The sequence below is a fragment of the Mustela nivalis genome (genome assembly GCF_964662115.1).
Source record: "Mustela nivalis genome assembly, chromosome: X".
Classification (NCBI taxonomy): domain Eukaryota; kingdom Metazoa; phylum Chordata; class Mammalia; order Carnivora; family Mustelidae; genus Mustela; species Mustela nivalis.
This window is the reverse complement of record NC_139040.1, coordinates 25588108-25600966: the sequence shown is the minus strand read 5'-3', so window position 1 is coordinate 25600966 and position 12859 is coordinate 25588108. Positions and strand designations below refer to the sequence as shown.

Here is a 12859-nt window from a genome sequence, read left to right as displayed (position 1 = left end):
AAATCTGAAAAATTTCAAGGAATGTCCTCATATATTCAAATTTCCATGCTTGTGTGAACATAATGTTAAGTGGAAATGACCCAAGACTTCTCATATGTTTTGACTGGCCTTGATGGTGCCCTGTATATAGAAGTTACTCCATCAATGTCTCTGTTCTCCCAGGCACTATTTTTGGTCACTATCTTTCAGGACAATGAGGTGATGCCTGAGGCAACAACTGTTTTATGGATGAGTTTATAGGATGGCATCAAAATCTCCTGGAACAAGAGAAACTTTCAGCCTAAAGTTCCCAAGGTATGTGTCAGGGATAAAGCTGTCATAACCAACTGGAGAGAAGACTCTATCCATTTACCCAGAAGAAAGAAAACAGGTCTGTCTACCCTCACTGGTATGGGCAGGGGTGGTTCCCTTTTCTAGGACTCCAGAGGGCATATATTTGCATCCCGTGGCCTCAGAAAAGGAGAAATAAAGCTGATTAGGCCATAGTCTATTTAGTTGTAATCTTTGTGTAACTTCAGAACATGTAATACCAGAAGGTATGAATTCCTTTCAAAAGGTGTCAAAATACTTTGGACTCCCAAGAAAATTCCTAGAATGGATTAAGAAAGTCTAACGATGAATGCTTTAATCTTTTTTCCTCCCCCAATGGAATAGAGCTTTCAAGTGTAAAAAAAAACAAAAAACAAAAAACAAAAAACTGAGTTCTTCCTTCCTTATCAGGGTACACAAACACAGACTTCTATCTTCTTTTTTATGAAGTAACCACTTCAAAAGACTGAACCTGGAGAACTTGGAAAATGTAGCCTTTTGGATCTGGCATTACCTCTACCTGCTAGAATGAAACAAATATTTTTGATCAGTGTCCATCGTGACCAACAGAGGTTGAGTGACTTACCTGAGCAGCTGGAAGTACTGAGATCCATGTCAGTGACAGCAATGCTAACAGGGAAGGCCACACATACAGGGAAGTCAACACTTCCTGGGTCTCCAAAGGAGTGGGCATGTTGACATATGTCCTTTGTCCCTATTCCTGCATCTTAGGCTCAGGGTTAAAATATGGGCAACTGCACTTTCTGCCCTTTCTGGCAACGTCTTTCTCTTCACGTTATCTCATTCTTGCTTTTTCCTCATCCGCTAAGCAAACAGAGATTAGAGGAGACTTACCTTAATTCCAAAATACTAACGGAGTTTCCCGAGGGAAATATTCGTCTTACAAAATTAAAGTCGCCAACATACACACTACCATCAGGGCCAGAAGCTAAGGCAACAGGAGCAAAGAGTTTGTTGTTGTGAGCTGGGCCATTGCAGTTGGTACAGGCTACACTCCGCTGGTGTCCATTACCCATTATGGTTGATATAACTGGGGGCTGCTGGGAAATGAACATATTTTCTCCATTCCCTTTATGGATGATTCCTAGATTTAAGAAAAAAAAAAGAATAAAAAGCCCACAATTACCACACAATATTCTCAGTAACATTTTAATCTCCCTCTCGTTCAAAGCAGCATTGAACTTTGGCTTGGCATAAAAGAACCTGGGAGTGAAGCACTGTCGTTTTGTTTCACTGCGTAGCCACCACAAACAGTAGCATAGCACTTGGCCTCAGTTTGTCTACCTGTGATATGGGTTAATACATCCAGGCCCGTTAGTGCTGATTCTAAATGCCTCAATAAAACATTTGATGAATAACTTCTAATGATCACCTGTTCACTTTGGGCTCTGTGAATAATCTGTGGCTAATTTTTCATCTCATGGCTGACTTTCTCCTGATGCCCGGTACACACCTGTCTGACTTCAAATTACCCTCACTATGCAACTGACTGGTTCCTGAAAAGGAAGTATCAGTCAATTTTAATATTAACCTTAGCAAAACACCATCAAGAAGGTAATCTACTTCGGTGAAAAGAAAAAAAGTCATACCACTAGAATGTACTTCAAAGATATAAGAAAGGAACTTGAATTTTCCACTCTTTTGGACCATATCTCACTATCATCAGTGCACGAAATAGAGATACTGACTTATGAAAATGCTGGAAAATACTGTGTAGTCATTCTTTTTGGGCAATCTCATCCATTCTTACAGATTTAACTCTTATCTCTGTAGGCTGAAACTTTCTCCTGTCCAGAGTTGGCACCTGCCCTGCAATTTCCTGCTCAGTTGCCCCCACTTGGATGCCTCGCAGGCCCCCCAAACTCAACAGAGTAAAAGGGAAATCTATTTTTCTGCTCCCCCTACCAAACCCTGCTCTTCCTCCTGTGTTGCCTACTCATCTTAGGATGAGTGTACATGAGTGTATTCACCCAAGTTGGAAATGTGGGCTTGACTGCGGCTCTTCTTTTTCTCACTCACTACACCTAATTCATTATGAAACCCACTATGAGTCTAACTCCTACGATATGCTGAACCAGTTTTGTCACCTCCATTGCTATCATTACTGCTTTAGTTCAGTGTTTCTTTACTTCTTCATCTCCCGGTCTCCACACATACCTATCTCCCCACCATCCCCACTCCACCTCTTTCCATTGAGATTGTTTTAGTGTGTGGCTTAGAATCTTTCAACAGCTCCACTTCCTTCATAGAATAAGGGGCACCTTCCCTATTATTAAGGCATACAAAGTCCTTCATGACTTGACCACTGCCTACTCTCATCATCCTCTTATTTGTATCTCGATTCCAGTGATAATGAACTGTTTTACAATTACTTTCACATTCTCCCATTCTGTCCTGCTTTTGTATATACCTTTCCGTCTGTCTTGAAAGCCCTCCTCATCTTATCTGCTTGGGGAACTCTTACCTATCCCTCAAAGCTCAGCTCAGTTTTCCCCCCAGTACTCTGTCCAGGCAGATTGAGTTACTTCCCCTTTGTGCTCACAGTTTGTTTTCCGTTGCTCCGTTATAACACCGACTATGTTGTATGATACAGTTTTCATTACTTCTCTATCTTTCTCATTAGAGGATGGGCTCCATAAAGACAGACTCTCTGTCTTACTCTTTTCTGCGTTTTAGTGCCAATCTTTGTGGCCAAGTCATTGTAAGAGCTCAGTAAATGTTCGAAATAGGCTTTGAGTCTCTTGTAGTTTCCTTGTCAAATCCCAGTGATTTTGCAAACCTGCTGAACCTGGGCAGAAAAATCCAAGGAACAAGAACTGCTGTGCTCAAGTCTGCTCACAATGAGCCCGGGCAGGTAAAACACCCATGCTGTGAGAAGACATGCCAACGTGTCAGACAGAAGTAACTGATGGTAAGTGAATGAATACAGTAATCTTGTAGAGTCTTCTCCCCCCTCCCCCATTGCCCCTGCTCTCTATCTCCTTGGATTGTCTGTTACTCTCCCTAAACATTTCCTGAAATGTCTTCCCCAGTTTTATTTCAGCTTTTGGTCCCACAGTCCTACAATAGACACCACTAATCACTCTGAAATAGGAACTTTGTTGGCAAAAATAAGTAAGAGGGTAAAACATGCACAATACCATAACACCAAATATGTACTTGGAAGGGGCTTTCCAGGAAACAAGTCCCATACATCATACAGCCTTCAGATTTCAAGTCTAGGTACTTTGACTCTCCCTTCCTACAGTGATTTTTGCCTATTTTTTCAACGTATGATCTGCAGGAGCAGCTATGAGCTTATGTCCCAACAAATTTGTCTTTTACAGTAGAACTGTGAGATATCTTGAGGATCACTACTTTTTTTTTTTAATTTTTAATTTTTTTATAAACATATATTTTAATCCCCAGGGGTACAGGTCTGTGAATCTCCAGGTTTACACACTTCACAGTACTCACCAAAGCACATACCCTCCCCAATGTCCATAACCCCACCCCCCTTCACCCAACCCCCTCCCCCCAGCAACCCTCAGTTTGTTTTGTGAGATTAAGAGTCACTTATGCAGTCATCAAAAGAAATGAAATCTTGCCATTTGCGACATCATGGATGGAACTAGAGCGTATCATGCTTAGCGAAATAAGTCAAGCGGAGAAAGACAACTATCATATGATCTCCCTGATATGAGGAAGTGGTGATGCAACATGAGGATCACTACTTTCTTATTAATAACTTTATTAGACAGTAAAAAAATTCGTAAGATTTCGAAGAGTTAATTCAGTAAGATTAATAGGACTGGATTTCATTTCACACAAAAAAACACTTAATCGCAATGCGCTCAATGCTACAGTTTAAATGAATTGGAAGTGAATGAGAACTGGGATGACCATCAAACAACATCATCGAAAAGAAACCTCCTGATGATCACTAACTGAATATCCTACCAATGAGACTATGATATGTTCTCGAACAAATAAGGAAACCAACTGTTTAGTATGTCTGTATTTCAGCAATGCATTATAGGGTATATCACTCAAAAATATGTCCAATTATTAGCTTGGAAATACCAGATTTGCTATTAACATCTATTTTCACAGGTAGATCTCCATCTTTTTTATATCAATATAGCGGTATAGTTAACAATTACCTTCAAAATGACATGTTATTACCAGGCTCCTGGCAATTTAAAAACTAAAGATGGCTATTCTAAACCATTCTTCTAAGCCTGCAATTCTAAAACTCCCCTTTTCTATTAGAAAGCCCAGCACTCCATCAAAGAAGAAGAATGATTAAAGGAAATAAAACATAAGGCAATGTACTTTCTGATTACATCTCAACAATTGATGTCTTGCTTTCATGCAAGGTACTAAAGTGCCCGTGTACTGAAATTACCATTCCTGTTTAAAGCTGAAGCAATCAAAACAAAAATGGGCAAACCCCTTTTGTATTGCCCTGGAAAAATAGATCATTCTGAAGGGTGTTTTTGTTGTTTCAAGAATCTGTTTAACCTTCCATTACATAGAACCGGGGCATACCATCTAGCAACAATGATTTAACACCAATTCTTCTGCAAAAGGTGGCTTTGAAAATATTTTGTTTATGTTCCTGGAAATCTTGATCAATTACGGCTGCCTCCTTTCCAGTTTATTCTGCCACACATGCTCATTTTGAAAACAGAATCAAATGACCCTAGGACAACGCACATTTTTATATGAAGGCCAACTTCCTGCTAAGGGTTGGGTGTCTTGTTGGCAGTCAACAAAGAAACCCCACTGAATGGGGCCTACTGCACATTTTCTCCCCTAAGTTTTCCTTCTCTCTGCCAAAAAGCCAGGTCTGCTGTATAATAAGTTAAGCATACTTTTAAACGCACCACTCACACCCTCCTGCTACCTTGCTCAGAACTTCTTTTGAAGCTTATAAATAAGTTTGAAATAAAAATTCCCCTCGGAAGCCAGTGGGTGGTGCTTTATGCTGATTTCAAAGAAGAAACCATTTTTCAGACTTATGAACAACCAGGGACACAATACATATTTCTCTTAGGACTTGACTGAGAGGATATAAACACAAGCTGGGAGATATGCCAGTGTGATCAATGGAAATTTACTTCCCCTCCCAGTAAAACCATTTGTCGACAAACTATTGGCCTGTTTTGGAGACTAAGTTAAAAGAAATTCTTTATCCATTTCAGACAGATGACGATATCCAATTAGTGCCCTGGCTTGTTTTCTTTAATAATTTTTTAACACTCAACTGGGAGATATGTTTGATACAAAGATAGACTAAAACAAATAGCTTACCTCAGTAATAGATGATTCATGTACACATTTTATTCCTCATAATTTTAAAAAACTGATTTATCTTAAAAGGTAAGGATATATACTTTCTGTAATCACTAAGAAGATGTATTTTGAAGGAATAATATTGCAAATTACAAGTTACTGTTTTTTTTTTTTTCATCTCAGAAAGTAGAAACCATCTACATATATCAGGCACAATATTTGGAAACAATTCTCTGCAACCAATGGTTAATTGTCAGGTAAATATAATTGCTGCAACTAAAATGACAAATGGTCTGAAAACACTGCCTTCTAGAAGCTACCCACTGCATAATGATTTTGCAACTAAAGAAAAACTGAAGAAGTGAATGGCAGCAGACATCCAATCTAATTACAGGTGTCTTTTTAACCAGTGAGAGGAAATTGGGGGAAGATAGATTCTTGTTTCTAATCTGCCATCTGTCTCAGATCAAAAAAGCAGGGTGCCTAAAGAGTTAGGCTTTTTCCAGAAAGAAGTGGAGTGGGGGAATTTGGAAAGACGGTTGCTCTTGCCTTAATCAGTCAGAAAAGACTGTCTGACCTGAGGGGGAAAGAGCATTGCTTTCTAAATTGGTCTTTTCAAAGCTGCTCCTTCACACTTATCATTCCTGCTTCTAAAACTGCCTTTGTGGGTGGGATTTAGACTTTGAAAACATCCCAAGAGAGGTGTTCATGTCCAAGGTCAGGCTGAAAGGCAGTGGCAGAGCTGGCTTCAGATCTGTTTCCTGGCAAGTGTGACAAGTTCTTGGTTAGAAATACAATGTGCCTACAAATGAGATGATCCAATGAAAAAATGTTCCTTTAAAAAAAAACTATCTAAAATAAGGTTTCTTTCTCAGAATAAAATTCTCAGAAAGAGACAGAGAGCAGATTCAGTGGAGCTGGGGTGAGCACAAGGCATCTTTTTGGGGAGACAACAATATCCTGAAACGGTTGTGGTGCTGGGTGCACAACTCCACAACTGATTAAAATCACTGACGTGTACATTTAAAGTGGCTGAGTTGCATGGTGTATAAATTATACTTCAAAAAAGGTGTTAAAAAGGTTCTCAGAAAGAATTCAGTACCTCTTGCCTAAAAACTGATGACTGGCAAAGTAGGGGTGGAGAGAACACATCTGTGGAAATAAGGGGGATCCCAAAGCCAACTTTCTCAATGGCCCCCCTCTGCTCTGAATTTCTAAGCCTGTGTGAAGAAAATAGTAAGAGGACACAGGGCTGGGAACACACAGCTGGGGGCTGGTTCAATTGAGGTCATTTCCCACTTTGTGCTTAATGTCAATGACAGGCATTTGAAAGAGACAATCCATACAAGCCAATAAAAGTGTGTGGAAAAGAACCGGCTGCTTAAAATGTCAAACTCTTTCAAATCAAAACAAAAAACCTCATAATTTAATAAATGGCATCTGCCCTTTCGTTTTTGTACTTTTAAAACTGTGATTCTCCTTTTGACAACAGAAAAGAGTTGACATTTTATATCTGTGCCCGAATCTTTGCTCTCAAATAAAACAAACAATTTGAAATGGAATTTAGAATGTTCCTTGAAAGAGTGGAAGGAGGGATAATGAAGGGGTCCCATCCTGGGACTATGGTGGGTGGTGTCACATCTTGGTTGAAGCAAACCTGGTTCGTTTAGCCAATCAAAATTTTTCAGCCCATGTGGCTGGCTGACTCAGCTGACTCAATGATGGTGCAAACAAAATAAGATCATAGGTGTGATTATAACATGGATCTCTTAGCCTTGGTCAGTTCATGGCCCTATGAGATAAGCTGAACTTCACCAGTTGTTTCCTAAAGGTCAGATGCAGACAAGGATGGCTGGATGGAAGAGTGTAACTGTCTCAAGACATTTGCATCCCAAGTCCTGGAGAAATAACCCAAAGTCCATGTTCTACTAATGGTTGCTGAGAATCTGTGTCTTTGGATGAAAAGGAATGAGATTTTGAAATGAAAAGTTCCCAATAGATGTTCATATGAAAACTGGACAGGAACACCAATAACCAACTCCCCAGAAAGATGAAAAACAAGGTGGAGGAACTTGGGTGAAGCGTTTATAACCAGGGTAGTGAAATCAGTTTGTCTGAGAGGCTATGGGCTCAAGGGCCACCTGGGTTCCCTCTCCTGATTCAGTTAACATGTAAATTGCAAACTAGGAGAAAGGGACAACAGCAAGGATGTTTCGAAGAAGGCAAAGATGGAAGATGACAGTGTCCTAGCTCTCTGCCTTTTCCTCTTGTCCTAAGTCCAGGACTTGGAATACTTGAAACTAAGTGAAGTCCAGGACTGCCCTCTTCCCTAGATTCCTTCACCACTTCTCCTGTCTTCCTCCTGCCTTTTCTTTTTTTAACCATTACTGTTCCTTGATTCAGTTCCTAGCTTCTCACTGGATCTACTGACATTTATGTGGACAAACAACTATGGTAGAGAGAAAGAGCACAGGGCTCTAGTCACTTATGAACATTGGGGGAAGTCACATGACTGTAAGCCTCTGATTCTTGATTTTTAAAATGGGATTAATGCCACACTGCAGGGTTGTTGTATTTAAAAGGGGATGGAGGGCACCAAAGCCTTTTGAAAAGTGTTATCACATGGATGATTCCTCAATCCTAAGGTGCACATTTTGCTCCACATTTTTAACATCTCTGAAATAAGTCTGTATCTTGCAATCAGTGTATGTCATAGTTTAATTGGCAGCATTTCCCGTAAAATACTGGCATGATTGATGGAGTGTTAGATTATATAAAACACAATATACTTTTAAAAAAGTTGGTTAGTGGGGCGCCTGTGTGGCTCAGTGGGTTAAAGCCTCTGACTTCGGCTCAGGTCATGATCTCTGGGTCCTGGGATCGAGTCCTGTATCGGGCTCTCTGCTCGCTAGGGAGCCTGCTTCCTCCTCTCTCTCTGCCTGCCTGTCTGCCTCCTTGTGATCTCTGTCTGTCAAATAAATAAATAAAATCTTTTTTTAAAAAAAGTTGGTTAGCATCAGATACACTGGTTAATTACTTGGGATAGAGCAATGATGATAGATGATTCTTAAAACCCAGATTTATAGAACTTCATGATGAAGAGGTCTCAGTATACTAGCACTAATTTGAAATCAGATTGCTGTATTTGAAGATATATGTATTAATTTGGCTATCTCTAGGTGCTGGACTTCCAGGTAACTTTTTCCTTGTACTTTCCCAAGTTTTTCGCATCAAATATGTGTTGTGCATGTGTAATACATATATATAGCACTATGTATGTGTGTATATATATATTGCATTAAGAAAACAGTAATAATAAATATTTTAAAAGCTTCTTAAGTGCAAAGAAATGGGCACTCTTGACCATGAAATGGACTATTATTCTTGAGGGAAACGTGGCAGTATGTCTGAGAAGTTTTAGAAACATGTACTTCTTTCCCTTTATGTGAGATACCTAAGTTAGGTAAATACGTAGAGACAGAAAGTAGCATAGGAGCTGGGGGAGGAGAAATGGGGAGTTACTATTTAATGGGTACAGATTTCCATCATTGGGATGATGGAAACATTCTGGAAATGGACAATGGTGATGGTTGCACAACACTGTGAATATACTTAATGCCATTGAATTGTACGTAGAAATGGTCAAAGTGGTAAACTTTGTTATACATCTTTTATCACAATTTAAAAAAATTCCACTGGGGGTGCCTGGGTGGCTTAGTCGACTAAGCATCCGACTCTGGATTTCCACCCAGGTCATGATCTTAGTGTCATGAAATCGAGCCCTGGGGCAGGCTCCGTGCTGATGGAGCCTGCATAAAATCCTCCATCCTTCTGCTCCTCCCACCCCCACTAAAATAAATAAACAATAATCTTTAACCCACTGAGCCACCCAGGTGCCCCAACAAAAACCTTTAAAACAATAAAAATTAAAATTGTACATCCTTTGAAAATAAAATAAAATAAAATAAAATAAAATAAAATAAAATAAAAAAGCTGCTTACCACTTTGAGGATTCAGAATATGATGCTTATTCAATGACCAGCCTCCTAGGTTAGAAGCATCCATCTCAAAGCCTTGTAAGATGACTGTCCTTTTCTCCCAGAGGATAAAGTCAGGGCATGTTTCATATTCATATCCCACAGATACTGCAAACAAAGAGTTAATAACACATGAACACATTTCAAAGTATTTCCTTCATTTTTACAATGGTTGATAATTCTTTGGGTATTACATTTGCTATTGAATTCTGATGCGGGTTGAAATTCGATTGCAAGTGCCTTCTCCTCACACAGCACGGCAGAGCGCCAGCATCCAAAAGTGATCACCAGTCAGCACGTACCGGGTACATACTCGGATGAGTGAGCGCGTGCTCTCTGTCATTAGGTACATACCGTATGTTTACTGACATCAAGCTTTGGGCTTTGGGGTTGGAGGCTGTGTTGTAAAACTGAAGAAACACGCTCTCTGAAGGCTTAAGCTATGCTGATACAATTTTTTTCTTTACTCTTTTAGAAGAGGTGCAAGGAGGGCTGGTTTCTTCTCTCTCTAGGGTGCAAAACGCACTTAGGAAGCTGGTTTTGGTGTGCTGGGTCACTTATACAACAACTGACTACACATGAGACTAATACAAATCGATTTGTCCAATTTATATTTTCTCTTGTGCTAACTGGCCTTTAGTTTGCCAAGAAGTCTGAGTTTGCTTTGAGCGTGGCAAGTGTAAATTCCACCTTGTGCACATTATATTTTGGTTTCTGCATAGAGCTAACCAATGGGATATCACCCAACATTTGGCCTCAACTCTTATGAAGCACAGATGTTGAGCATTAAACTTGGAACCCTGGAATGCCACTGAAATGGGAAGTGGGAAATGAGGTAGCAAGGGTTCCTCTGAAATATGTCGAGCTCAAGTACACCAAATCCCATGCATTTTCTCAGTTGGTAAACCTGCTTACCTGCTGGAACCCCAGATTTCTGAGTCTTGAATTTAAAATGCTTTCTGTCCTCATAATGTCCTAAGCCTGAGAGTATTGGCTCATTAAACTGCATACCCCGAAGCTGCTTTCCCCCTTTCTGGAAGCTTCAAATATCCCTAGCTAGTAGTTGGCCATTGCTTTTCCAGTTTCTGTCTCTACCTGACTCTTAAGATGCCTCTGGAGAACTCATCCCACCTTTTGTCATTTGGTTATGAAAACTGGTAATGAAAATATGTGCTTAAACAATGCCAGAAAAATAGGACCTAAGATGAAAAATTAAAGCAAACTAGTTTCGGGTTTTGGCATTGGGTGAAGGGAAAAGATGGTAATTTTAGTCAAACTGATTTATATGTGCATGTGTGTGTATGAGCATATGTACATATAAGCCAAAAAGTCCTTATGATTATGAATATATAACTCTCTAGCATTGTGGATCATCTAGGTCAATTTTAAATCATATGTTGGCTTCTTTTTGTCCCTTGCTCTACCAAAGCTTTAATAGGGATCTTATAGGGCCATCGTCCTGGGATGTGTGACCTGTGCAGTCGCACAGGGGCCCATGTTTTGAAGGGTCCCACATTTTATTTAATGCTCTGCTGCCACTGCCTTGAAATCCTTAATAATTTTTTAACACAAGGTTCTGTATTTTCACTTAACACTGGGCCCTGCAAATTATGTAGCCGGTCCTGATGGGGATGCCCTTCTACCCTGCCATCAGCTGGTGAAGACTCAGGGAAAGCAAACTCATTTTATTATTAGCCTTAACCAAGCATTATTAGCAAGGGAGATCAATGGGGAGTGGGAAAGATTAATCATAAAATGGAAATAATTTCTAATTGGAAATTAGTTTGGGATCATTCTGTGTCAATGCTGTTCTCTATTAAGGTGGATGGAAACAGAATTTCAGTGATGGAAAAGCATCTCAAAGGTAGTCTACTTTGGGTTATAGATATGACACAAATCATTGCTGTCAAACAACCTCTTAGATATCATGACCCACAATGCTTGTTAAACAACTCTGGTAGAGTGGAAAGAGTTGGTTTTAGAGCTAGAGTCAAAAAAGGTTTCAACTTTTGGGTCTGCCATTAACTAGCTATTTGGTGTCAGGTGAATTATTCTGCATCTCTGAGAATCATGGTCTTCTCTGGTAAGAAAGTCAGGACAGTGGAAGATGGACTAGAATTGCTAATTTTTAGACCCTTTTGGGTCAGGTAAACTTTTATTATGAATTTGATAGAAGTTAAGAATCTTCTTAGATTTCTTCCTAGAAAGATGCAGATGAGGGGCGCTGGGGTGGCTCAGGTCATGGTCACGGGGTCAGGATTCCCTGCTCAGCAGGGAGTATGCTTCTCCAGCTCCATCTTCGTCTGTCCCTCCTCTGCTCATGCATTCTCTCTCCCTCTCTCTCAAATAAGTAGATAAAGATCTTAAAAAAAAAAGAAAAATGAAGATGTACACATAATTTTGTATATAATTCTAGAGCTTCAGTGACCTCCCGAAATCCAGATAGAGATCTCAGACCAAAGACATTTTTTGCACTAGATAATTCGTACAGTGCCCCTTTGAGCACTAACACTCTGTGATTCCAAAGTGCATTCTCTCAACATCGTGTTTGATCGATTCTGGTTGGGGATTAAACCCAAAAGTCGAAGAGAGCATCGCATCTCATGTTGGCAAAATCAGGTGGCGAGAAAGCATACGTGGGGGCATGTTGGTGTGTTGAATAACACGGTTTCTGCTTCTCTTGCCAACATTTAAAAGTCCTGATGAATAAATAATCACAGCGACAATTACAGGTTCCCTGAAAGCCATCATCTCCTTCCCTACCATTGTCAGGATCTGCTTTTTGTACATTGTAAGCCTGGTGAGCTCCCTTAGAATCCTTTGTCCGGAAGGTGATTATGCAGTTTTGCAAATAAGTAGTGTGCCCTGGTGACCTCCGGTGGTGGTTTGGAGCCGGATTTTTCCCTCTCAGTAACAGTTAAAGATCCCCCTAACTCTGTGGCAGGAAATGCTTATATAAAGTATCAATTAAAGAGTTCTCAATGCAATGGTAATGAGATATACTCTTCACCTCATTCTGCTTTTGGAATTGCTCTCTCGTCCACAGCAAAAAAGTGCATTGGCTGCAAACCCCACAATGATATTACTTTTTTCCCCTAGTCATGGCAAATAGCAACAAGGCAGCCACTTAATAAGTTCCCTCTAATTTTTATTAGGTTTACGTTCTTGGGAGAAAGCTCTATGAGCTAATAAAGTTATAATTTATACTTAAGACT

At 39.9% G+C, this 12859-nt stretch overlaps 1 protein-coding gene across 7 annotated transcripts in view; it reads right to left on the bottom strand.

Annotated features, from left to right (window-relative positions):
• Positions 1 to 12859, bottom strand: part of TENM1 (teneurin transmembrane protein 1) — an 801322-nt gene that overhangs the window by 112673 nt on the left and 675790 nt on the right. For all 7 annotated transcript variants that reach the window (XM_082717245.1, XM_082717244.1, XM_082717248.1 and 4 more), the window contains 2 exons: positions 9609 to 9752; positions 1165 to 1414 (listed from right to left, as the gene is read on the bottom strand). In XM_082717245.1, coding sequence (XP_082573371.1) covers positions 1165 to 1414; positions 9609 to 9752 — 394 coding nt within the window. The remainder of the gene's footprint in view (positions 1 to 1164; positions 1415 to 9608; positions 9753 to 12859) is intronic.